At 47.8% G+C, this 25,886-nt stretch overlaps 1 protein-coding gene across 2 annotated transcripts in view; it reads left to right on the forward strand.

Annotated features, from left to right (window-relative positions):
• The first annotated feature begins 18,228 nt into the window (after positions 1 to 18,228).
• BCAS1 (brain enriched myelin associated protein 1) overlaps positions 18,229 to 25,886 on the forward strand; it is a 36,240-nt gene continuing 28,582 nt past the window's right edge. For both annotated transcript variants that reach the window (XM_053993297.1, XM_053993298.1), the window contains exons 1-2: positions 18,229 to 18,312; positions 18,401 to 18,482. In XM_053993297.1, the coding sequence (XP_053849272.1) occupies positions 18,244 to 18,312; positions 18,401 to 18,482 (151 nt within the window). In that variant the 5' untranslated portion in view covers positions 18,229 to 18,243. The remainder of the gene's footprint in view (positions 18,313 to 18,400; positions 18,483 to 25,886) is intronic.

Below are 25,886 nucleotides of genomic sequence, written 5' to 3' on the forward strand. Positions count from 1 at the left end.
GGAAAATTGGGATTGTTCACCTTTGGGGTGACCTCATTGTGGCCTGAAGGAGCTGCAGGAAAGATGGAGAGAATTTATAGGGATGGAGGGACAGGACACAGGGAATGGCTTCAAAATGCCAGAGAGGAGGGTTAGATGGGATATTGGGATGGAATTCCTCCCTGGGAGGGTGAGGAGGGGCTGGGATGGAATTCCCAGAGCAGCCGTGGCTGTTCTGATCCCTGGCAGTGCCCAAGGCCAGGCTGGACAGGGCTGGGAGCACCTGGGACAGTGGGAGGTGTCCCTGCCATGGCAGGGGTGGGATGGGATCAGCTTAAAGTTTCCTTCAACCCAAACCATTCCGGGATGAAGTGTGGCCAAAGTGCCCCAGATTCCTCCCTCCAGCCTCCAGGGGATGGAGGGAAGGGCAGCACAGGGCTGTGCTCAGGGCAGCCCCCGGGAGCAGGGATGCAGGCTCAGCTGGGATGCAGCTCGCAGCTCTCAGCTGCACTTTTGCCCAGATTTCCCAAATATTGCCACGTTAGGAGCTGCTCTGAGTCTGAAAAGCAGGGCAGAATGATGGTGTCAGAAGAAATAAAAGAGCCAGGTAATTTTAAGATACTTTGTAAAGATAATGAGGGTCAGGATGAGACCCAAAACTGCAGCAAGTGGGAGTCAGTGCCAGAGTGTGGGCACACATTGCAGCCGTGTGACCTCGGGATAGAGCAGGAAAAACAGCAGGAAAAGCAGAGCTGCAGAGCAGTGTGAGACACTCTCATGAGTAACGGGACCTTTCCTTGAAAGGTTAAGTGAGAAACAGAACGGAGTGGCCGTGGCTCTGTTCCAAGGATAATATTTGAATAATGCAGCAGCTTTGATCATCCCACTACACATCATGTTTATTGGTGAAAAACGCCAGCATTTCTCTAAGCTCGTGTGGATTTCCCCTCTTTTTGATCCCGCAGCACCCTCAGCTTTCCTGTAAGGTTTGAAGGATTAATCCATATTTATGATAACTTGAGAAATAAAGTGTTCTTTTTTTTTACATTTTCCAGAGTGGACGGGATTGAGACAAATCATAAAATCGAGCAGAATGACTGGTTGCTCTTCCCTGCCCTCCCAAGTTAAATGTTCTTTGTCACAGGCACACTCAGAGCAGGATTTCCAGCAGCTCTGTCAGTTCAGAGCACAACAACATTTCCTGGTTTGGCAGTGATGGTTAAAATGGCAGAGTAATGGCTGGCTGTGCTGGAAGTGACCATTTCCATTTTCTAAAGCAATCATTAAAGCTCCATTGGCCTTTACCTCGAGGAGTTTGTTCTAGCAGGGAAGCTGGCATTAATTTTGTGTGTTAGTTGCTGGTTTTTTCAGCCAGAACTGTCAATAAGGAAAACTGTGGACATTTTATCCAGCAGGGCTTGAGTCAAGACCACTTTGTTTGTACAGAGGATACCGAAAATATTCAGAGATGTGAAAATCTTTGTAGCCACTGTTTTTCTTTTGCTGTGAAAATGTTTCGAGAAATTCTCTCCCAAACCCATTTCTTCTCTACAATTCCAGCTAGAATTTTCAGCTAGAACTGCTTCTGTGATGAATTTCTTTTTCTTTTACTCTCCCTCTCTATCTCACCCAAAGCAGAAGGATCCTAAATCCCACACCCTAAACCCTGAGTTTGCTTTTGCATTTTCAGTTATTCCCCCACCCACCCATCCCATCTCCACATTGCACAAACTTTCAAGCCCGGGTTTGTTGCTACCAACAAAAACATTGGGTAGTCAGTGGTGTGAAAAAGTCTGACTGAACTTTCTTTATTATTCTTGGGCAACCTGGTAGGAAGAAGCCAGCAGCAAAGGAGGGTTGGCTGGGAGGAACATATTGCAAAAGGTTGTTCCTCCTTCTTACCAGCAATGAACTGCGTGATCTGGGCTGGAATAAATTCCTCTTGGAGGATGGATGAGTGAGTTTGCTGGGATTATCAGGCTTGCTCATGAGTAAGAGCACTGCCCTGGCTTTCAGCAATTGCTGATCTGAAGGAAAACAGTTCCCAACTTTTATCTTTTATTGGACACTATTAAGGGTGGAAAAAAAAACCCCACTGGAATCTGAGGTCTCTGAGTCTCTGAGCTACTTCCTTGGTAGAGTTACAGCTCATTTCAGCAGCTGGGGGATCCACCAGAGCTGCAGAAAGTTCACAAGGAAGTATAAATTTATATATTTTATCATGGTGTGGCTTCTCTAAACACTGTTTTCAGCAGAATTCACTTTGGTCATGCCTTGTGCAGGCTGAGCTGGAGCAGAGGCTGGGCAGAGCTACAGAATAAAGCAGGGATTTATTCCAAGGATCTCCTCCATGGATCCACCTTGGGCAGCACCAGAGCCCAGCCAGGGCTGCACCCAAGAGGAACCAAAATGGTCCCAAAATGCACGAGCGCTCCCGGGGGCTCTCACTGGGATCAGCTCTGCTCCATTTGCACCTTGCAGTTCATTGTCCCATTCCAGCTTTAGCCCATGCACTCCCATCCTGCTTGTTTTTCTCTCTCCAGCCCACGCTGTTTGTGCTCCTGGGCCTGAGCTTTGGATCATTTGTCCTTGGTGCCCAGCTGGAGCAGGAATTGTTTTGTCTCCCTGCTCTGTGCACAGAGCTCACCATCCCATAATGTGAAGCTCAGAAGTGCACACCAAAGCAGCTCAGAATGTGAAAAATAGAAAAGCCAAAACCTGAGGCATCTTTGGGACCAGCTCAGCCCCCAGGAATGCAACCAGGCAGTTCCTGGAGCATCAGGGCAGCCTTGGCAATGGGAGCAGGCTGGGAATGCACAGGGAGCCATGCAGACAGGCCAGACCCAGGCCTGGCTGTGCCTCCTCCAGCCTTTCCCCACTCCTCAAGGATTTGCTGAGCGAATGAACTGTGCTTCCAAAAAAAAACCCCAGCTTTGGGGGAAACACGGAATGCAGCCAGGCTGCGTGTGCACAGCAAACCCAGCTCACCCCGAGCACGCCCAGCAAACCTCCAGCAGGAATCCCTCCTGTGATAAGGGAGAGGCCAACGAGGGCAGCCCATCCCAGCCCTGGCAGTACGTGACCCACTCTGCCCCACCAGAAAATCCCTGGCCTTCAAACGCCCCTGCTCTCCCCCCGTGAGCTCCAACACCAGCCAGCAGCCACAGGAAAACTCCATCTCCCACGGTTTTCCTTTAATTGGAAATTTGGAGAAGAATATATATAATAGAGGGTTGTTTTTTTTTTTTTTTTCTCCTCTGAGAGTGGCCTCGAACTGTGTAAACTTTCAGGTTAAGTGCTCAATTAAAAGGTCAAATTATCCAAATAGAAAACTGAAGTGTCAGGCAATAATTGTCCACTGGACTCCGTTACCTGAGGAGTTCATTGCACACTGACCCCCATTAAACATTTCCCAAACTGGTGGGACGTGTAGTGCTTCCTGGCAGTTCTTTATAACTCCTCAAATCCGGAGTCAGGGAAGTGCCAGGCTCGCCCTTCGGAAGTGGTTGCATGTGAAATTTCCAGGACACACAAATACAATAAAGATGCTTTCAGAATTCCCAGCCAATTTTTTTTTTTCCTGGGGGAAAAAAAGTAGTCCCTATCTCTCACCAGCCTTACAAAAAGTGACATTTATGTAGCAGAATACTTAAGCTGTTACTAATACTCGCTGAAGAAGTCTCATTTTATGGAATGCGCCCACAATTTTCCTATGGGATTTCTGCTCTGAGTCAACACTTCAAGCTCATTTTTGACCTTAAAACCCTCAGCTTCTGTTGGTGCTGCGTCTGCCTCTACAGAGGGGACAGTGACACGTGGAAATCGTTCCCTCTGTGATCCCTGCTCAGCACACTGGGATGGAATTCCTCTCTGTGAGAGTGGAATTGGGGCTGGCATGGAATTCCCAGAGCAGCTGTGGCTGCCCCACCCCTGGAAGTGTCCAGGGCCAGGCTGGAGCAGCCTGGACAGTGGAAGGTGTCCCTGCCCGTGGATGGATGAGCTTTAATGTCCCTCCCAGCCCTGGTTCTGTGCCTGTGCACAAGGTGCCCGTTGTTCATCTCTGTGCACATTAAAGGTGGTTTCCAGAGCTGACTAAAATGGGTGGGAGCCCTTCCCTGGGGTTGGACGTGTTCAGATGAGACCTGGAATGCTTCTGCCTCTTGCACTCAGCAACCCCGAGGGTGCCACATGATGCAGAGCTCCCCTGTCCCTCGGGTGTCCCCTCTGGAAGTCACATGCCAGATGCAAAAACATTAACCACGGTGTCCTCTGTAAACCCAGCCCTGCAGCAGCTGCAGGAGCCCAGGACCTGCTGTTTTCTGGGACATGTGGGCCAGATAAGCTATCTAAGGGCTATCTAATCCCCTCACAGAGCTACAAACAGTTAGTAGGAACACAAAAAAAAAAAAAAAAAACCTGCTAAAATATCTGTTATTCCTCTTTCTTTTAGAATTCCATGAGCACACATCATCTCAACACAATGATAAAAAACCTTCCTGAGTCACTGCTGGGTTTGTTGTGAAGCCTGAGTGAGTGAGCCCTGACATATGAGTCACCTTAAATCATTAACCACACCTGAAAACACCAGCACGGACTCCCTGACCCCAGGGAACAAATTTAACAACACAAAAACTTGATCTGAGAGAAAAAAACCACCAAAGCTAACTTTAGAATGAGCCTGGCTCAGAGCAAACAGGGGCAGTTGTGTGGCTGGAGACACAGCCCGAGTCCTGGGGTGGCATTTATCTCCCCCTCCACCTCTGCCTGCACAAGAGGCATCTTCAGAAGGTTTCTCATGCCTAAATTGGGTTTTTTGTTCAAAATGGGAACAAAAGGGTGAAGCTGGAGTAGGAGTAAATCATAACAGCTGGTTCATTAATGCTAGAGAGAGAAATTTGATAGTTAAAGAAATGCTTAAGTTACTCCTAATTACCCAAACATCAATGTTCAAATCAACTTCTCTTGGTTGTATTTATTTAAAAGACAATCACCATGATAACCTAATTTTTTTAAGGATGCATGAGTATGTCCTTGACCTGTTGACACCCACATGTTATTTTCACAGCTGGGACCTAGGATTTTGCTCAAGATGCTAAAAGCAAACTTGCCCATGAGTCTGTCATGACAAGAACAGCTCTTGTGCAGCCAAACTCTCCCCTCAGTCACCACAGTCTGTCTATTTTAACAACACAAGGACAACAGTTGGTGTTGTAGCAGCATGGAGGAAACACAGAGGGCTTGAAAAGATGATTTTTTTTTTTTCCAGAGCAGTCAATTAAAGAGTAGAAATCTCACTTCCAGTTTGAGCTGCACAAACGTGCACAGACAGGCGCAGCTCATCAGCCAGGTTTGTCCTTGGCTGAAGGCAGAAGAGAACAGACAGAAAATTCCTTTGCAGGAGGGGGAAATGGATGGAAGTACCTGGAAAGGGTTGGAAGGCACAAGGCTGCTTGAGAGCACCTCACATTGAGTCCCAAATGCTCAGAAACTTAAAACTGAGGTTGGTTCTCTTGTGGCACCTTCTCCCAGGGAGGAAAAGGGTTTGGAAACCCAAAACTGAGGTTGGTTCTCTTGTGGCACCTTCTCCCAGGGAGGAAAATCCAAGGCAGGGAGTGTTTTCCAGCCCTGGAAGTTGCAGGACACAGATGCCAGAAGGAGTTGTGTAAATAATTTCCAGAACCTCAGCCCCTGCTGAGCCTTGGATTTGAGGACAGGTGAGGCAAAATCAGCTCCAAACTCCCCTGCAGCAGTTGCCAAGGGGGTCGGGATCCTATGGCAAGGTGTGAAGTCCCAGAGGGATTTTGGCCAGCCCAAACCCGTGTTTCCAATAATCCTAAATCTGATACTGCAGTTGGCCTTTGGTGTGGGGACAGCACATGGGCTGAGAGGAGTTTCTGCTGGGAAATGATGCAAATCCCACGGTTCAGAGAAATCTGCTGGGCTTAACCAGACTTCCCTGGAGCTCTCTCTTAATCCCGAATTCATAAACAGAACGCAGAGCAATTGCACAAAGATAAACACAGGGACAGCTCTGAGCCAGAGCAAACCCATTTGGAAAGACAAACTCCCAAAGCCATGCCCCCAGGATGAGCTGGAAGGCTGGAATCCCTCGTGCTCAGACTGGGATCACTGTCACATCCTCCAGGAACCTCAGCGTGCGTTAGAAGGAAAGACCAAACCATGGACACAATTGCTGCTTGCTGCAATAATGGAAATTTTGGTGGATACAATAATCTCATTTGGTAGAAATAACGTGGAGGAATGTAGCTGGTTGCTAGGAATCTTCTTTCCTACAGTTACCTGGATGCCATCTAAATGATTGAACAGGCAGGGGAATTGCTGTTCCAGGTGAGACCTGGGTGAGCCAAGGATCCTGCTGGCTCCAGGAGTGATCCAAGACTTTCAAAGCAAGGCAGGAGAAGGGTGGTTTCAGCAGATACCAAACCCATTTCTCCTTATTAGGGGTCTCTGAATCTCTACTAAAAGATTTTCTTAAGTGCCAAAATGTTTTATTTAATGTTATTTCAAAAGCATATCAGCAGTAACTGTTGTTATGCCAGTTTTATGTTTTTTTCCAGGTGAAGGCGTCTGAAATATTTGATTTGTTAATGTTCTGTGGCTCAGGCTTTGTCACTGTGTTCACCAACATTTGAAAGAAGAATTTGAAAAGCAGCATTTGAGAAAAGGAAATGTCAAGCCTGAAAGTACGAGGTGTAAAGTCGTAAAGGAGACAGGTGTGGCAGGAGGAGCAGCAGTGAGCAAAGTGACAAACCTCCAGTTCATCAGGGAGATAAAGCGGGGGGAATGAGGTCACAGCTGGATCTGGAGAGAGTTCCAACGATTAAATCCCAAAACCCCGAGTCCACGAGCAGTGCTGGAGGTGATTCCTGGCCCCGTGACCTGTGAGGGTGACTTTGCTAACCAGGGAAAGTGAAATGCCAGGCAGGCAGTGAGTCACTGCAGCAGCAGTGGGAAATGCTGATCAGCCCTTCTCCACCCTTTCCCTTCCTTTGCATCACCCAGCACAAAGCCCTGAGCTCTGAGCAGCCTCTCTCCCTGAGGGGGCTGACAGCAGTGCCAGCCTGGCCCCCAAATCCTCATTTTATTGCAGAGAGCCCCAGCTCCCTCCAGCTCTCCCCTGTAGTGAGCCAGACACGTCTCCTCCCAAATCCATGTGCAGAATTCCCAGACAGAATTCCCTCTGACCGGGGGCATTCCTTCTGTCAGGACAAGTGCAGGAGCTCTGTGCTGTCACCATGGCAGTGGTGACACTGAGCGGCCTCAAATGCTCCAGTCTTGGGATGGAAACCGTGGGCTCAAAAAATCGTAAATAGACCAGTGCAAAGTGAGAATTGTAAATAGATAATGGGAAGGGAGAAGGGAAAAAAAAAGGGAAAAGGGAAAAAAAAAAGGAAAGGGGAAAGGGAAAAAAAAGGGGGAAAGGGAAAAAAGGAGAAAAAGGGGAAAGGGGAAAAAGGGGAAAAAAGGGGAAAAAGGGGGAAAGGAAAGGAAGGGAAAGGAAGGGAAAGGAAAGGAAAGGAAAGGAAAGGAAAGGAAAGGAAAGGAAAGGAAAGGAAAGGAAAGGAAAGGAAAGGAAAGGAAAGGAAAGGAAAGGAAAGGAAAGGAAAGGAAAGGAAAGGAAAGGAAAGGAAAGGAAAGGAAAGGAAAGGAAAGGAAAGGAAAGGAAAGGAAAGGAAAGGAAAGGAAAGGAAAGGAAAGGAAAGGAAAGGAAAGGAAAGGAAAGGAAAGGAAAGGAAAGGAAAGGAAAGGAAAGGAAAGGAAAGGAAAGGAAAGGAAAAGAAAGGAAAGGAAAAGAAAGGAAAAGAAAGGAAAAGAAAGGAAAAGAAAGGAAAAGAAAGGAAAGGAATTCATTGCCCGTTTTGGGCAAAACGCTGGCCTCCGCTGAGCGCACTGAGCATCTCCTCGCTGAGCGCGGCTTAACGCCGCCACCTGCTGACAGGCTGCCCGGCATTCCGGAACTTCCATGGGTATCCCTGAGCTCCCCTGAGCATCCCTGAGCTCCCCTGAGCATCCCGGATCTTCCCCGAGCATCCCGGAACTTCCATGGGTATCCCTGAGCTCCCCTGAGCATCCCTGAGCTCCCCTGAGCATCCCGGAACTTCCCCGAGCATCCCGGAACGTCCCTGAATTTCCCTGAGCACCCCTCGGCATCCCTGGCCATCTCTGCCAGCTGATGCTGAGAATGTGGTCAGATTTAAAGCTCTAATTGCTTTTTACAAGTGGGTAAAATAAAGGGAAAAGTTAAATGTTATATGGGAAGTGTCATTCCTGAGCCTTGGCCATGGAGGACAGGGCAGGTCCTGCTCAGGAGTGTCACTGCTGGAGAGCTGCACTCAAATGAGGTGAAACTTCTGCATTTAAAGTTCAAAAAGTGATATTTGGGGTTGAATCCAGGAGCAACTGCTCCAAGCTGCACCAGCACTAAAAATCTTCTAATAGTTTAAAATTTTTTAACCAATTTTGAGGTCAGATGTGACAAGATGAGTTTTTTTAGCTCCTCACCTTCGAATGCACAGCTCCCACCTCTGCTTTTGAGGATTTACACGTTTATTGAGCCACGAGGTTCCTACCTGGCAATATTATCCCCTCCAAAACTGTAGAATATTGCTGGATTTGGGATTATTGATTTGACTGCCAGTGAGTTAAGTCAGGCTGGAGATCCTCAAATTGCACTATGAATTCTGAATATCTGATATCTCCTCTTTGCCTCTTTTTGCAACATTGACAATTTTCCCACCCTGCTAATTACTTTTTTTAACCCAAACCTATCAAAACAATTCTAAATGCATTCAAAGCCAGGCACCACTGAATCAATAAAACAACAAAATCCCAGGTGCATAATTTTTTTTTTACATGAAACGAGTGGTTTCACGAACCAGGAGGATTCCCAAGTCTCCCTGTGCTGCCTGAAATTCCTGTTTTGTTTCTCCCATGCTGGTGTCACCTTGATGCCTCAGGTTTTGGCTTTTATGTTTTTCACATTCTGTGCTGCTTTAGTGGGTGGGTCTGGGCTTCATATTATGGGATGGTGAGCTCTGTGCACAGAGCAGGGAGACAAAACAATTCCTGCTCCAGCTGGGCACCAAGGACAAATGATCCAAAGCTCAGGCCCAGGAGCACAAACAGCGTGGGCTGGAGAGAGAAAAACAAGCAGGATGGGAGTGCCTGGGCTAAAGCTGGAATGGGACAATGAACTGCAAGGTGCAAATGGAGCAGAGCTGATCCCAGTGAGAGCCCCCGGGAGCGCTCGTGCATTTTGGGACCATTTTGGTTCCTCTTGGGTGCAGCCCTGGCTGGGCTCTGGTGCTGCCCAAGGTGGATCCATGGAGGAGATCCTTGGAATAAATCCCTGCTTTATTCTGTAGCTCTGCCCAGCCTCTGCTCCAGCTCAGCCTGCACAAGGCAGCAGTGAGGATGTGCTGCTGCAGTGTCCCTGCCTGCCAGGGAGCTGTGCTGGAGGACAGGGCTGCTCAGGGAGCCCTGGAATGCTCCTGGAATAAAGCTTTGGCTCTCAGCAGTGCTGAGTAATCCGGCGGGGTCACGGAGCTCACACGAGTTCAGAAAGGGAAAGGGACAGCCCAGGGCTGGCACAGCTCCTGTCTGATATCCCAGTGGCAGCAATAAAATTCTATCAAATTCTTATCCCTCACTAAGATTAATGTTTCCTCGCGTAGCTTTAAAGCTTTTATCCCTTCAGTGGACTGCATCAGGGATATCCATCCTTGCGCTTCCGCTCAGCAAATGTTTAACAAATCATATTTTTCCAGGGAAAAAAAATTGTCTCCAGCTGCCCTAATCCTGCAGTGACCTGAGAGGGCTCTCCTGTGCTGAAGAGGAGCTTTAACCCCGTGCTGCAGGGCAGCTGCAGGAATTCACAGCTGGAATTGCGGGGAGAGCTCTCCCAGGTGATCCCGGTGAGCAGGAAGCACCAGGACAAGGTACCCGAGGCCATCAATGTTTTTTTTTTTTTTGGGAGAAGCCCAAAGAAAATGGAAGAAAATTTGGACTTTCCCCTCAGCTCAAAGCCACATGGTTGGGGAAACAAATGTTTCACAGCAGCACCTGACAGAAGGGCAGGAGTGTGGCCATCACCTCACCCGTGTCCAGCTGGCAGCAGGAATTTGCCAGGACAGACCTGGCTCTGGGCACTCTGCTATTCCCAGCTCTGCACATCCCATCAGAGCAGGCTCAGCTCGTGCCTGGCCCCTCCTCAGGACAGGAGAACATCCTAGACCTGACCCACGTGGGTCAAACACCCCCCAAAACCCATCACTTCTCTGCCCCTGCTGCGGGTCCATGCTCATGTGCCTGCTGCTTCCTCACTAAAGGCAAGAATTAAATACAGGGTTTACAAGAGGAATTTTTACACTTATTTTTCTTTTTAGTAGCTGCAGCTCCTCAAATTTTCCATATTTCAGGCTTGGGAAGGGGAAGCACTGACAGGGGAAAGCAGAGCCTGCTGGGGAAAGTGGTGACCCAGGCTGTGCAGAAGCTGCATGAAGGAAGTGAATATTTGACATAGTATTGTTATCATCACTGCATATTTGATAGAGACTTGAAGTGCTCCTACAGGAGAGTAATTGTGGTTCAAATGCCTGTTCCACCCACTGAGGCACCACGTCTACAATAACTCTCTGTCTCAATCCTGACACAGGAACCTTTTATCTGTTCTAGAAGCTCCCACGTGGAGAAATAGCTGGTGTAGAGTCTGTAATCCTCCCTCTTTAAAAACAGAATAGTGGCAGCAGGAACCTGGGGGATTTTTATGATGGGGGAAGAAGAGACAATCAGATCAGCAGCTCCCTTCCTACATCAACACTGACTCACAGTCTGCAGAAACTCCAGGCTGAAATATCATCCAAAAACGCTGCTCAGGCATCTCTGGGAAGCAGAATGAGGGAATGTTTCCCATTGAGCTCCAGCTGGAGTGTGTGAGCCAGAGGCTGCTCCCAGCCCAGTGTGGCTCTGCAGGGATTCCTCCGGGTTTGGTGGAGCTGCTGCAGAGCCAGACCACAGAACGGGCTGCAGCCTCACCCGGGGCGCGCTGAGAGGCACGGGGAGCGTGGTAATAATTAGGGATGGTGCTGCTTCCCAGAGCTCCTGCACTGCAGCAATCATCCTCTCCTTTTCATTACCCAGGCAGGCCACAGTGGTGAAACACAAGACAGAGCCGACCACTGATGGGAACTCCGTAGGAGACAGCGGGGAAACCCGACTTGAAAACACAACTGGGGGCAACCACCAGCTGTAAAGGAGCCAGATCCAGTCAAGCTTGGAACTTCAGCAGAACTTAAGCAGGAGCAGCTTTCCCTGGAGCTCCGAGCCAGGAGCACGAGGAGGTTTGCAGGAGCACGAGTTCAGATGTGCTTTCCTTTTTCAGTTCAAAGCAGCACCTGCTCCCCCAGGGAGGAGGCTGTTTGTGCTGATGGGGATGGCTTCACCTCTGCACCAGCTTCCAGCTCACGTCTGTCCCAAGCATTATGGACTTTGTAATGGACAGCAGGAATTTCGGAGTGCCAGCACCTTATTGTGGGGTCTGTCAGATATGGAAGCCCCAGCATCAGTCACTGCACTGCCTCGGGGTTTTTGGAAACCTTCTCTAAGCAGGTTGAACTGACACTGTGTCCCTCAGAGGTGTCACTCATGGCATGCAGGCTCCAGGTGAAGAACCACAGCCTGTGGATCTCAGAGGCCCAGGGGCTGGGCTGGATCTGGGATTCAGGGGGTTCCCACAGCTCTCTCTGCCCGGGATCCAGGATCCATCAATCCACGCAAATGTTGTGCTCTCTCATCTGAAGGAATCCCTGATTCCCTCCATCCATCCTCTTCTGAGTGAAACATCAAAGCTGAGTCAAAACCTCATTTATATTTTGTTCCAAACTGTCAGAATTCCACTGGAGTTATGCCTAACTTTGCTTTTTGCTCAGCTGTTCTCCTGCAGGTTCCTTCTGCCCTCCCTTTCTCGCGCTGCCAGGGGGGGTCTTGCTGCTCATCCCTCGTGCTCCGCTGAATAAACCTTGACAGCAGCAGCCAGATGGAAACCCTCACCTTAAACCCACACATCAGCCCCTCTCCAGACCACGTGTGGCAAAAGCAGATGCAAACACAGACCAGGAGTCATCTGCTCCTCGACTGTCAATATTTGAATGCTCTTGGCTCTCGTTCTGGACAGTAATAAAAGAAGCTGGTTAATCATTGATAATTGTTGGGAGCTCTGTGCCATTAACAAACAGGAAGTTTTATGCAGCTGTCAGAGGCACGAGCTGAGCATTTCCTGCAGCGGAGGAAGATTTATTTGGTGACAGCTTCGCTGGAGATTTTTAGAAAGAAAAAATAGCATTTTGAGCGCTGAAAAATCATGAAAGCAGCACAGTTTGCTGTGCTTTGCAGAAGGTTTTCTGTGGCTGCCACCCACCTAAATAATTCCCAGTTTGGCAAAACAAAACTCACCGTGTGCCCCTCTGGTCTGTCCTTGATGAAAACATGGGATGGCTCTGAAATTACTGGGAAAGAACATTAAAGAGTTGAAAGACACCTCAAAGAATGGATGGTTCATTGTCCACACAACTGGGAAAAATTAATCAGGATAAAGCTCACCGTGATGGCTCAGTTCAAGGAAAAGCCTTTTTTTGAGGAAAAGGAGCACTGCAATTCTTATATTCACAGGTGAAGGACATGATAACCCAAATTACTTCCTTCATGATGAATATTAAGGTTTTAAAGCTGAATTTGAAGACGTTTTAGGAGCAAAGAGATCCATGGAAGGCAAAATATGGTGCAAACTTATAGTGAATGTAATGACCTTCTCTTACAGAAATGAAGCATTTCCAGAATTAAATTTTTACATCTTGCATTTCAAAATCACTTCACGATAATATTTTAACCAGGGGAGAAAGACCAAAAAATAAAAAAGACAATTAGTGCAGCATTATTGCATGGGTGAGTGGTTTCACAGCCAGGCTGGGATTTTGTGCCTCAGCTTACCCCCAGGGATAATTTCTGTTCCCAGCACCACATGAACAACCCAGAGACCATTCCTAAATCATATCCTGTCTGGGGATGGAATTTCGAGAGCTTGTAGCAGGCAGGGATTTACACCAAGCAGAAAATGAGAAAGATGCTTGACTCAGTGCTGGAAGAAAAGAGGAACCAGGATGTCTCCTCCCTTCCCACGCCCTGCTGAGGTGCTGGATGCAGGTTCCTGCTCTGTTTCCACCCTTGCAGGTTCCTCATCACCCCTGAAACACCTGACACCCTCCACAGCCAGCACAACCCTCCTGACAAATCCGTTTTCCTCTCTTTGTCGTGATTAGCAACAGAATTATACCCAAACCCATAAAGCAACTCTGAAATAAAAGTGCCAGCTGGATGATGCAAGCAAGTCAATCGGGAAACAGATCCCAGGGATTGTGATGGTGTTCCTTTCAAACCATTCAATTGGCACTTTTTTCTTGCTATTTTGCCTGCCTGTGGAAACCTCACTTTGCAAAGCCCGGCTTTTTTTGGCTGAGGTGCTGCGAAAACGGAGAACAAAAAGCTCTCCCTGCTGCAGACACCCCCAGTGTGAGTGTGGGCTCCGTGTGACTCACCTGAGGGAGCAGCAAATCCTGACGAGGGCTTGAAAATAGCAGCACTTAGTCAGCCTGCACACTGTGCAGGGGGATTTGGGACCCCTCAGCCTGCACACTCTGCAGGGGGATTCGGGACCCCTCAGCCTGCACACTGTGCAGGGGGATTTGGGACCCCTCAGCCTGCACACTCTGCAGGGGGATTTGGGACCCCTCAGCCTGCACACTCTGCAGGGGGATTTGGGTCACTCAGCCTGCACACTCTGCAGGGGGATTAGGATCACATTGACAGCAGCAAACAGTCGTGCCAGTAAAAGAACTTTGGGGTTTTTCTGCATTTTGGGAAAAGTCCACGTTGGGAAGGGGTTTGTGGGTGTCCAGCACAAGGCCACCATTCCCAAAGCAGGGTGGTGAGGGCTGCCCCAGGGCCAGGGATGCACAAGTGCCTCGGAGCAGGTTTGGGTGGCCAGAGAGAACAGAAAACACCTGGGGAGGGCTGGGGAGGGGCACGGGGCTGCTCCACCCTGGCTGTGTTTGCACCCAGTGTTTGTGAGCACTCCCTGGGCTGACTGTGGGGCAGAGCAAGGACAGGGGCAGAGCAGTTGGGGCTGGGTGAGCAGCACCTCACCTGGACCAGCTCCAGCTCCCAGAGGCTGTCCTGACCCCTCTCCCCCAGGTAACTCCTCCAGATCCTTCATCTCCTTCCCATCCTTCCTTCCCTAATGTGCAGCTCTGCTGTGCTGGTTTGGCTTTTCCTGGGTTTTGCTCTCACAGAAGCATTTTTTGCATTTGCTTTTTGCTGCTCTGCTCCAGCTGTCCTGCCTGTGCTCTCCTGCTCAGGGATCTTGGGAGCTCCTGCAAGTCTCGTTTTCTGTATTTGGGCTTTAAAGCACCTGCTCTGCCTTTTCCCCCCGCAGCGCCCTGGCCTTCCCTGCGGAATGGGAGCACAGCTTTGTGCAGAGCCTTTCCCCAGCCAGACTGGGACTGGTTGTTCACCTGGTGGCATTGTGGAGCTGTCCCTTCCCCGAGAGCCCAGGGCGTGAATATTTGAACTATTTTGCTTTTCCCACTTGGCTCCAGCCTGGAGTGGCTGAAAGAATTGTATAAAACTGTCCCAAGAGCTTTAAGGAGTGTAAGTCCTGCATGCCCACCCCTGCCAGGCTGGATCTGAGGTGTTCCTGGGTGTTCCTTGTTTGCTGTAGGTGACTCATCCCAGCCCTTCCTCCTCCTGTCCCTTTGCTGTCCCTTGTGTGCCCACTGCTCTGCCAGGGCTCGGAGCCACCTGGCCCTGCTGCCACCACGGCTCCGAGGCGCCTCTCCCTGCAGGACAAGGCAGAGCTGCTCTCAAGGTAAGCAGAATTCCTGAACTCTGTCCTTTTATCAGCCCTTTCTTCCCTCCACATCAGTCAGAGCTGAAAATTCTGCTTTTCCACCTGGACATGGCCGTGTCCTCAAGCTCACCTGGGTTCCAAGGGCAGGGATTCTTTTCTATGATGCTTAAATACAACATATGGTAAGTTTTAGTGAGGAATTCATTGTGGACTTCTGGCACTGATAGATATGGGGGATTGCAGTATTTCAGGCTGGTCAATACGTCAGGAAGGTGAGGCTTGGCTGCCTTCAGGAGTACACAGCAGATCATAGATTTTGCTCTAATTTTCTCTCATATTTTCAAAGCTTTTACCATTCTGCCAGGACTAAACCAACAATTTCTGAGAGAGAGAGAGAGTGAAAAAGGAGGATTTTCCCAAGCCTTGAACCTGGCACACTATGGTTCACATAACATTAAAACCAATTAAAAATACATTTATTTTCCTTTTGAATTATTTTCTGCATTACAATGGAAGCAGTGAAGCATAATTTGGGAAAGGGATTGTTTCAGAGCTGTAGAAGCTGGTAGTTCATGTTCCTTTTGGAACCAGTCAGGCTGGATTCCAGCTGGCCTGAGAGAAACCCCCACAAGGACAATATCCTTGGAACTTGGTGAAAAACCTGTACCTAGAAAGGAAGCCTCAGGACAGGAATTACTGCAGCTCCTCCTGACTTTTAAGGGCTTTCCTCTCATTTTGAAGAATGTTCTTGTAGTAGAATCATCACTTTTCCCCTCCCAGTCCTCCAAATTCATCTTCTCCTGTAAAAGCTGTCAAATTTTCTCTCACAAAGTGGGGAAGTTCTTCCCGCAGAGCCCTGGCACAGCTCCAGGGAGGGTGTGGATCTCCCTCTCTGGAGACACCCCAAACCCACCTGGCTGAGTTGCTGTGTCACCTGCTCCAGGTGGCCCTGCCCGGGCAGGGTGAGCTCCAAAGGGCCCTTCCAAGCAGATCCTGCTGCAATCCTGTGATTATCAAATCCACAAACACATCGTGGGAGCTCCTTTATTTTCCAGAAAACCTCTTTGCCTTCACACTGAGTAACTCCAGCTTCAAGCCACGGTGTATCAAGTGAGAGAAAAATGGATCTGACCACATAAACAGAGGCCTGAGCACTCTGGGAAAAGCAAAACCATTGCATGGGAACGCCAGGGCTGGAGCTGCTGGTGTGCTCAGCTCTGGAGCCACACACGGGGACAATCAGCTGCAAGAGCTGTGCTGGCACAAGGGCAGAGCTGTGACATCAGCTGGCAAGTTTGGTTCCATTTCCTGAGTTTGGATCATCACTGCTGCTGCTCACATTTGTCTATAGGTGGCAGTGACCTGTTATTTTTCTTTAAAATAGGGCAGAAGTAGCACACCGGGATATTTTCTATATCATCGAGTGGTTTGGGGCAGAAGGGACCTTAAAGCTCATCCTGTGCCACCCCTGCCACGGCAGGGACACCTTCCTCTGTCCCAGGCTGTCCCTTGGGCACTTCCAGGGATGGAGCAGCTGCTCCGTGTGCACAGCAGAGAACAGAGTTTGGTGTTTTGGGATCCCATTTGGGATTGTGTAGCAAGTTTTCCCATTTTTAGTAAAAAGCACCTCCTATTCATCTTCATCTTTCCTTGAGAGAGTTCCCGTGAGTGAAAATGTTTTGAAATTCCACATGGCTGCTGTGTGTGTTTTATTTCAGTGAGAATTATAAACTGGATTTTAGGAAATGGCTGAGCTCCCCTGGAGCAAAGTCTGCCAGAGATCAGAGCCTGTGGTCCCTGCTCTGCATCAGCTCCAGACAACTCACCTGGTGTGAGGAAATCTGCATCAACAGGAAGCTGCAGGGGCTGAGAATCAACTACAAATCGTTGAAATTAAAAAAAAAAAAAAAAAAAAAAAAAAAAAAAAAAGAAAGAAAAAAAAGAGGAATTTGCTTCTCTCTCACACCCAGATTTTACAGCACGTGTGAGAAAGGAAGCAAACCTGCAAATATTCCATCCTGTGCCCGAGATGTGTCCTGGCACAAACCAGGCCTTGGGAGAGCAGGACAAAAGCAAATCCTCCAGATTGAAGCAGACACTGAATTTACCATCGAGCCCTGGTTCAGATCTCGTTTTCTTCTCCTGCCATGGGTTAACCCTGGAAGCTGCCAGGAAACAGCCACAGAGCAGGACAAGAGCTCTTTGTGCATCCACAGGGAGGCACTGGCTGTTTCCCGCCCCAAATCAGGACTTCTGATTTATCCTGGGAATATCAGCTGAGGAATAAAACCCCTGTGGAACCCTCAGCAATCAGAGCAGACCCTGGGGTTGGGGCTGAGAGCTGACCCTGCTCTCCCATTCCAATCCTAGGCAATGTCATCTCCTAAAACCACTGCTTTCCTTCTTTCCTCTGGTTTAATTAACACTCCATCTGATTTATTTTAAGGCGGTCTTCTCCTCCATTCATTGTTTTTTCTCCAGCTTCACTGATTCCCACAGGCAGGAAGCAGAGCAATAATAACTTTGGTAGCCTGGTGGCTGTGAGGACATCCCAAAGGGTGAGCACAGCTCCAGCCTCCTCTCCTCGGGCACCTCCCTCTCTCCAGGTGTGGCTCGGGAGATTTTCTCCTCATTGTTTATTTGGGTACTTGAACAGCAAACACACATTTATATCCTAAGTCAACAGGAACTCCCCTCTTGACTTGGGTCTGCTTTGCTCTTCCTCCACTTTTCAGGGAGGGTTTGGCCCCAAAGAATTTACAGAGCAAGATCAGAGGGTACATAAATGTATTTTAAATTAAAGGGACAAGAAAAGAAGGGACAAGAAAAGAAAATCCCCCAAATGTATTTGAAATTAAGAGGAAAAGAAAAACAAAACAATCGCCCAGAAGATTTATGTGAATTCGTACACAGGCTGCAGTTCAGAGTTTCCAAGTGTGATGCCTTTCCATGCTGCCTCTTTTCCTTCCCTCTGCTTGTTATGAAATAAAAACCGAACCAAAATACACAAGCTGCTGTAATTTCTGCACAGGTTTTAGCCTTGCTCTGCTGCTAACTGCACGCTGCTCTCTCCTGAGCCCCGAGGAGCGCTGCAGGCGGGACTGCAGCCAGTTTGCCTCCACAAACAAGAAAAGTTTGTTGCCTTGTGCCATTTCTGGGGAGCAGCTGCGAGCCCTGAGCACGATGGGGTTGAGGCAGGTGCCCTGGGCAGGCAGGTGGGATTTTAGGGATTTTAACAGCCTGTCCCCATTGGCTGTCTCTTAGCGAGAATTAGGTGGTGCATTCATGTTAATGACAGAGAAAGGGTTATTTGGGGTTTTTCTCTCCTCCACCTCACAGGAGCTATGGGGAACAACCTGAGTGTGCCAGAGGAAGCTGAGGATGACAACACCTGCACAGTGAAGAGCTACCAGGTGAGCAACCCCACTCCCACCTCCCCTGGCTGCTGCCAGTGCAATTTTCACCCCTTTGATGTCCTAAACCCCCTGTTTGTTATCTCAGCCTCTCTCGGAGTCTCCTGACAGTATTACAAATGGATCTGTGGTGTTTGTTCAGACCCCTCCCCTGGCAGTGAACGGTGAAGGTATGGACTGGGAAGGGGGGTTGGAAGTGCCCTGGGGGAGGTTTGGACTGAAGGAACAATAAATATTCATGCATGGCTTTGCATGAGGGGATGAACCCATGTTCCAGGCTCTGACTTGGAAATGTGGCTCTACAGAAGCCGCAAAGTTTAAATACAGCAAAAAGAAAAATAAGGAATTATTTCCAACGTTCTCTGGGTGCTGGTTAATAGTTCTGGGGATTTGGTTCTGCCCTGGGCCCCAAAAAGTGGATTTACAGGGGGAGGGGGTTTGTGTGGAGCATCACCAGCCAGGGGTGCTTTGGTGCTGGTCCCTGCCAGGTTTGTGGCAAACTCTGCCCAGGCTCTGGGGGAATTCCTGGTGCAGTTTGTGTCTCCAACAAGCCCTGGGGGAATTGTTGCTGTAAGGAACCCAGATTTAGGCTCTTGGAAAGGACAAAATGAAGCAGTGGCACCAGGGCAGGGGGAACACGGACTCTTGGAGAGGTTTGGGGTTTCTGGGGGACACCAGGAAATGTTTTACAAGTAGAGAACAGTTCATGTGTTGGGAGGGGATAAAAAAATTCCATGTCCTGGCTATGTGTTCCTATCCACAGGATGATAAAGTCTTAGAAACCACCTCTGCATTTTTAAATATGCACCCATATTTCTGATCTTTTCAGCAGCCATTTCCAACAACTGGAACTGTAGAAAAGCCTTATTCTTGATAGAATCCTTATCCATTTGAACATTTCCATCTTGTTCTCTCTTTTCTGGTCCTGTGTTCTCAAGCAGGGGCATTGCTTTGACTTGACATACACTGAGCAGTTATTTATTAACAATTAAATATATAGAGAGAATTTTTTTTTCTGTCTTGCTTTTAATTTTAAAATAGTGATTGGCTGGGATAAGCACCAGAAAGGGACAGGCATTAAAGCTGCAGTGAAGTTGTTAAATCAGAATTACATTTGGCCTCTTCTGCTCCTGAGCTGGGCCTTAGTGAGTATTTAAGGTACAGAAACCATCCTTGCTCTCATTTTGGAGGTTGCAGCCCTTCCTGAAGAGAGCACAGTCCATCTAAAATCTCCAGTGAGAACTTCATAACAAAATCTAGCTGTTTAACAAAATGCAGCTCCCGAGCTTGAATTCTAGAGAATTTAGACTGAAGCTCAGTAATTTATTCTTTCCCTGCACACTAATTAAATAAACTCTGTCCCCTTTATGGGTGAACTGTGGGTGTAGAACAGTTGCTGGGGTGTGAGTTAATCCCATTTCAGCCCAGTTTGGGTTTGCAGGTGAGCACCTCAGGGTGCAGCTGGACCCTGAGCCCCACTCCCAGTGCTGCCACCTCAAAATCCTGCCGTGAGCTACAAGGCCTGAGCATTAAAAAGTCGTTTCCAAGTGGTTTTGAGAAGTTATCTCCTCACATCCAAGGGCAGTCCCTCTCATCCACAGGCACGTGGCTCTTCTTGCTTTTCACACCTCATAAATTCCTCCTTCCACCCCTTGCTGGCTTTGGAGCAGCGGCACCACCCCGTCCACAGCTCTGAAATTCAGCCGCGCTCCTTTCTTTTCTTTCCAGAATAAATCAAACCCAACATTTCCTCTTCAATCTTATCAGCAAAGAAAATGCTTTATAACCCCATGCTGAGAAAAATACTTTACGATTTGTTGTTAAGAGAACCCGCTCAGTCTGTCACAGGCACTTGAAAAATCTAAATTTCGGTAAAAATAATCAAAGGCTGGTTTGGGGATATGCAGATGACAGCCCAGAATCTCTGCTCCATGGCCCAAATTTCCCAGTGCCATCCCACCATAAGTCACTTTAAGCAGTTGCCTACCAGCAAAGCCTCTCTCTTTGTGTTTTTTTTTTTTTTTTCTTGTGTAAACCAGAAAAATTCTGAGAAGGAAATAAAAGCCAGATGATTTTCACTGCCTGAAGACCTAGAAAATACATGTACATTTTATTCCTCATACGTAAGATGAAGTATATGGGACTGCTTTACTTAAATGGATTACCTAATTAATGTAACTGCTAAATCAGCTTAAGTAGCAAGTTGAAAAATTAGACGTTGCTATGTTGATGTTTCTTGTACTTTGACTTTTTTCCTGTTTGTAAAGCAGTTTAAAATCATTGAGATACCATTGAAATCTCCGTGTTTGTGCAATGTAATCAAGATTTTGGAGAAGTACAAGTGATAGAAGTTATTGCTGTGAAAACATAGTCGGCTGTGTTTCTAAAATGAAATACTGCAATAAATAGCAGTTTTGGGGTGTAAAGTGAGGAAACTGGGGGGAGCCAGAGCTGAAGAAAGGGAACCTTGTTGTACTTATAATAAATAGCAATAAAATAAATAGTAATAATTACTATATATAATAATATAATAATATATAATAATTATTATAATAAATAGTAATAAAAGCACTTGGTGAGCAACAGGTGAAGGGGGGAAGGTTGGAACTGGAGTTTTCTGTCTCTGATTTGCACTACACAGAGCAGAAATGGAGCAGGAGGACAGAACTGGAACAATTCCTGCGGGCTTGGCTGGTAATTCCATGCAGACTGAAACAGCGACCTGCTCCTAAAATGAATTACAAAGGACTTACAAAGATTACAAAGGAGAAAGGTTGAGTGGAGATGCAGCTCCTTTATCCCGGGGGGTAAATCCCATTCAGCAAATCCTGCTAGCAGCCAGAACCCACCAGAAATCCCCATTGCAGCAGCTCCTGTGCCTGTAAGGCCTGAAATGTGAAGGATTTCAGGGATGCTTTTAGAAAATGAGCATTGCTATTTGCACTGCTGACTCCTCTGCCCCTATTTCCATTCATTTCTGGAAATCTGCAGGTAAATAACAATGCAAATTAAATTAGTGAAACCAGATGATTCTTGGAGCAAGAATTAATTTGCATGGAATGGCAGAGCAAGATGGCAAAAGGACATTAGTGTGTTCCTTCTGTTTTTAAGGAAGGATGAATGTTTTATTTTGGATTTGTATTTGCTGCAGAAATTCATTCAGGGCTGTTGTACCCTGTGCTGGCCTGCCCTGCTGGAATTCCTGGTGCCAAATGTTGCCTTGTAGCCCTTAATGGTTTCTTCATGGCCATTGAAATATTTTCTCCACGATTATCTGAACACCAGAGGAGGAAAAAGTGCTGTGTGGCTCTAGTTCCATGGCTAAGCAAAATATTTGCTTGTGGCTGGCTTGTACTCAAAAGAGAGGAATGAGATGAGCTTTAAGGTCCCTTCCAACCCAAATCATTCCATGATTCTGTGATATGGCATTAACCATTGATGTTCTCTATTTTTTTGCTAAGTCAAGGAAAAAATGTTGGTGTAATTTGCCAAATTCCAGGGGGGAAAAAAAGTGTTCCTACAGAAGAGGGACTTTGTGTAGCCACAGAATTTCCTTTTTAACACACCCTGATGAAGGGAAGGGGAAAGAGAGACAAATCTTCTGGAGTGTGACTGCCTTTTGTTAAAGAGTTGAAAGGCAAGTGCCCGAGCAGGAGTCTGAAATGCAAAATGCAGTCTGTAAATTGTGTATTGATTTTCATCTCAGAGCAGCTTTTAATCTCAGCCACAATGAGCAGCTTTGATCTGCTCAAAGACCTGGCCTAGAATTTGGGGGGTTTTGCTTATCTTTGTGAGTCTGCCTCTGGATTGAGGAATAAATCTGGAAAAAAATGGCACTTGTGTGTCTTTAAAAACAAAAATAGGACACACTTTTCACCCAAATACTGGAATTTCAAGGCTTTTGTCTTCACTTTGCTGTGGCTGTTCAGTGCAGCCCAGCCCAGCGCTGGTGGGATCTGCTCTGCCTCTGTCTGAGCAGAATTTCCTTGGAGCAGCTGGAGCTCTCCTGACACAACACACACACAGCAGAGCCCATGGCAGTGACATTTTCCAGGGCTTCCATTCCTTCCATGATAATTTGAGATAAAAGGAGCTCCACAGGTTCCTGAGCTGCTGCTTGCTTAGCTGGTTTTCTCAGTGCTGAGCTTATATCCCTATTTTTGAGCCAAAGCCAGTTTTCCTGTGGTTCATTTGTTATCTGTTACATAAAGCAGAAGTTCAGCATCTCTTACAATTATTTTCCAATGGATGTTGTTTCTCCTTTCTTTAGCTGGGGAAGGGTTTTTGATTTTTTGCTTCCTTCCCAAGTTTCCAACTATAATTAGAAGTTCTTTTTCAAACATTACTACAGGAGGCTCAGGAAACTACGTCTGATCCTTAGTGGCCCCAGCTGAGTATCTAAATAGGTGCTGGAGTAGCTGTAATTTGCACTTTTGCTGTGCCTGTCAGGACACTGAAATTGAAACTGCTGCTCATGAAATATCACAGGAGGATATTGCTGCCCAAGGATTTCTGCCAGTGGAGCTGCTTCCTTACAGGAGCAGCAGCAGAAGAATCCAGGAAAAAAAAAAGTTTTCATGTGTACCCAGAAGCTGGAAATGTCTTTGCCTGGCCAGAGCAGGCTGTGCTGAGGAGCTCTGGCCACTCTGCCCAAAACACCCAAAAAAGAGGGAGCAGAAGGCTCATTTGATCCAAGGGGAGGAGTTGGGAGCCAGGTCCTGGCAGCTGTGGGGTGCTGGGGGCAGCTGTGGCTGCTGTCACCACTGCCCTGGAGGTGTCAGCTGTGCCTCTGCTGCTGGCAGATGTTTGGGTGAAGTCCCTTGAGGTGATGCTGGAATGTTCCAGCACTGCCCCACTGCAGCCCCAGCACGGGCAGGACCTGCAGCTGCTGGAGAAGGCAGCAGGATGGGCAGAGGGATGGAGCAGCTCTGCTGGCACAGCTGGGGTTGCTCACCTGGGCAGGAGAAGCTTTGGGGTGAGCTCAGTGTGGCCTTGCAGGGCCTGAAGGAGCTGCAGGAAAGGTGGAGAGAGAGGATTTCCAAGGGATGGAGGGACAGGACACAGGGAATGGCTTCAAACTGCCAGAGAACAGGTTTAGGTCGGATATTAGGAAAAAATCCTCCCTTGTGAGGGTGGGCAGGCCCTGGATCCCTGGCAGTGCCCAGGGCTGGGCTGGGAGCTCCTGGCACAGTGGGAGGTGTCCCTGCCATGGCAGGGTGGGGTGAGACGGTCCCCAAGGTCCCTCCTGACCCAAAACATTCCCTGATCCTGGGGTTTATGGAAAAGCCCACTTCCTGCTCATCAGGGCAGCCTGGGCTGTGGTGCAGGGGGAACACTCAGCCATGGAATTAAAGCTGTGGGAAGAGGAATCTCCAGGCTGGGCCCCGGGCTCTGCCCTGCTGCTGGCTGTGCCCAGGATCCCTGGCTGCTGCCAGGCAGGACCGAGTCTGATGGATACAGACCCATCAGCCCAGGACCTGCTGATGTTCTGGGGGGTTATCCACAATCCCTGGGGAGCTGGGAAGCTTGGGGGAATTTTGCTGTGAAAAGCCAAGGGGTAGCTTTGAAAACTGGCGTCTAAAATTGTCCTGTTTTCCTGATCTCAAAGGATTTCCCACTGAAGATCTGGGCTGTGTGGAAGATGTGTTTCAGTCAGGTTTTTTTTTTTTTTTGGTATCTGGGGTCTTCTTTCTCTTAAAGTAAAATGTGAAAGGCATAATATTGACTAGACTATTACAATTATAATTTGAAATAATTTCAATTTTATATTGAAACTGACAATTTTCCTGTTCTAATTCAGCGAGTCAGTTTGAGCCTGTCAGTTTTCCACAGTTATAATTAAATACATTGAAATTCATCCTTGAAATGTGGTGATGACTGACAGGGAAATCAGATCCATATTCCAGTCCAAGTAGGGAAGAGAAGCTGAAGCTCAGGGGGAGCTGTAAGATTTACCTCTGACAAGACCCTTTTTTTATTGGGGTTTCACACCACATCATCTCTGGTTCTGCCTCCCAGCCACAAAACAGATCCAAACAAGATTATTTTTCTTTTGTCTCTTGTTTCTTTTGTCTTGTGTAAAGCAGGAGCTGCCTTTTCCTGCCTGTGAATCCCATACCAGGGATTTTCACCTCAACTGTCCTATCAAAGCACCATTGTTTTATAAAATCATAAAATACACCTTTGAATCAAAAGGGTTTTTGCATCTAAGGTGTGATGGCCACATGTGCACACATGGAATGATTTGTGTGAGGTTTGGGGGAGGAAATGTGATTCTGAGCCACAGTTTGTGGGTGAAGAAATGTAAAGAGAAATGCAGGGATAAGAAACCTGGCTCGGATGTGATTTATCAGTATCCAAACCAGGCTCAAAAATAACCCACAGGCAAAGGAGAAGTGCAGGTAGGAGCTGCACTGAGGAGGGCAGGCAGCAGGGCGAGGAAAAATGAACAAAATCAGTTCTGACTGCACAGCCCTGCTGGGAATTTGGCCAGCCAGGAAATGGGATCAGTCCTGGTGCTTCCCGTTCCTTTTGTTTCTTTAGCTTTGACAGAGGAGCAGGTGATACATTGACATAGAACTGTCTTGAGTTTTACTGGCTTTTGGGGTTTGTTTTTTTTTTTGCATATCACAGATTTTAATTTGCTGTCCACCAAACAGGGCTGGTATCTGACTTTGGCACTGCCAGGGGCTTGTGCAGGGGGGAAATTCACACTGATTTCAGTGAGGGGTGGCAAAAATCAGCTCTGGGGCATGAGCAGAGGGTAAAATTTGCACTGATTTCAGTGAGGAATGGCAAAAATCAGCTCTGGGGGATGAGCAGAGGGTAAAATTCACAGTTATTTCAGTGAGGGGTGGCAAAAATCAGCTCTGGAGCATGAGCAGAGGGTAAAATTCGCACTGATTTCAGTGAGGGCAGGGGAGCAAAAATCAGCTCTGGGAGATGAGCAGAGGGTAAAATCTGCAGTGATTTCAGTGAGGGCAGGGGAGCAAAAATCAGCTCTGGCATAAAATTCACACTGATTCAGTGAGGGCAGGGGAGCAAAAATCAGCTCTGAGGTAAAATTCGCACTGATTTCAGCGAGGGGTGGCAGAAATCAGCTCTGGGGTAAAATTCGCACTGATTTCAGTGAGGGGTGGCAGAAATCAGCTCTGGGGTAAAATTCGCACTGATTTCAGTGAGGGCAGGGGGGAAAAAATCAGCTTTGGGGTAAAACTCGCACTGATTTCAGTGAGGGGTGGCAGAAATCAGCTCTGGGATAAAATTCGCACTGATTTCAGTGAGGGGTGGCAGAAATCGGCTCTGGGATAAAATTCGCACTGATTTCAGTGAGGGGTGGCAGAAATCGGCTCTGGGATAAAATTCGCACTGATTTCAGTGAGGGGTGGCAGAAATCGGCTCTGGGATAAAATTCGCACTGATTTCAGTGAGGGGTGGCAGAAATCGGCTCTGGGATAAAATTCGCACTGATTTCAGTGAGGGCGGGGGGGGGGGAAATCAGCTTTGGGGTAAAACTCGCACTGAATTCAGTGAGGGGTGGCAGAAATCGCCTCTGAGGGCTGAGCAGCAGCACC

The sequence above is a fragment of the Vidua macroura genome, chromosome 17 (assembly GCF_024509145.1).
Source record: "Vidua macroura isolate BioBank_ID:100142 chromosome 17, ASM2450914v1, whole genome shotgun sequence".
Classification (NCBI taxonomy): Eukaryota; Metazoa; Chordata; class Aves; order Passeriformes; family Viduidae; genus Vidua; species Vidua macroura.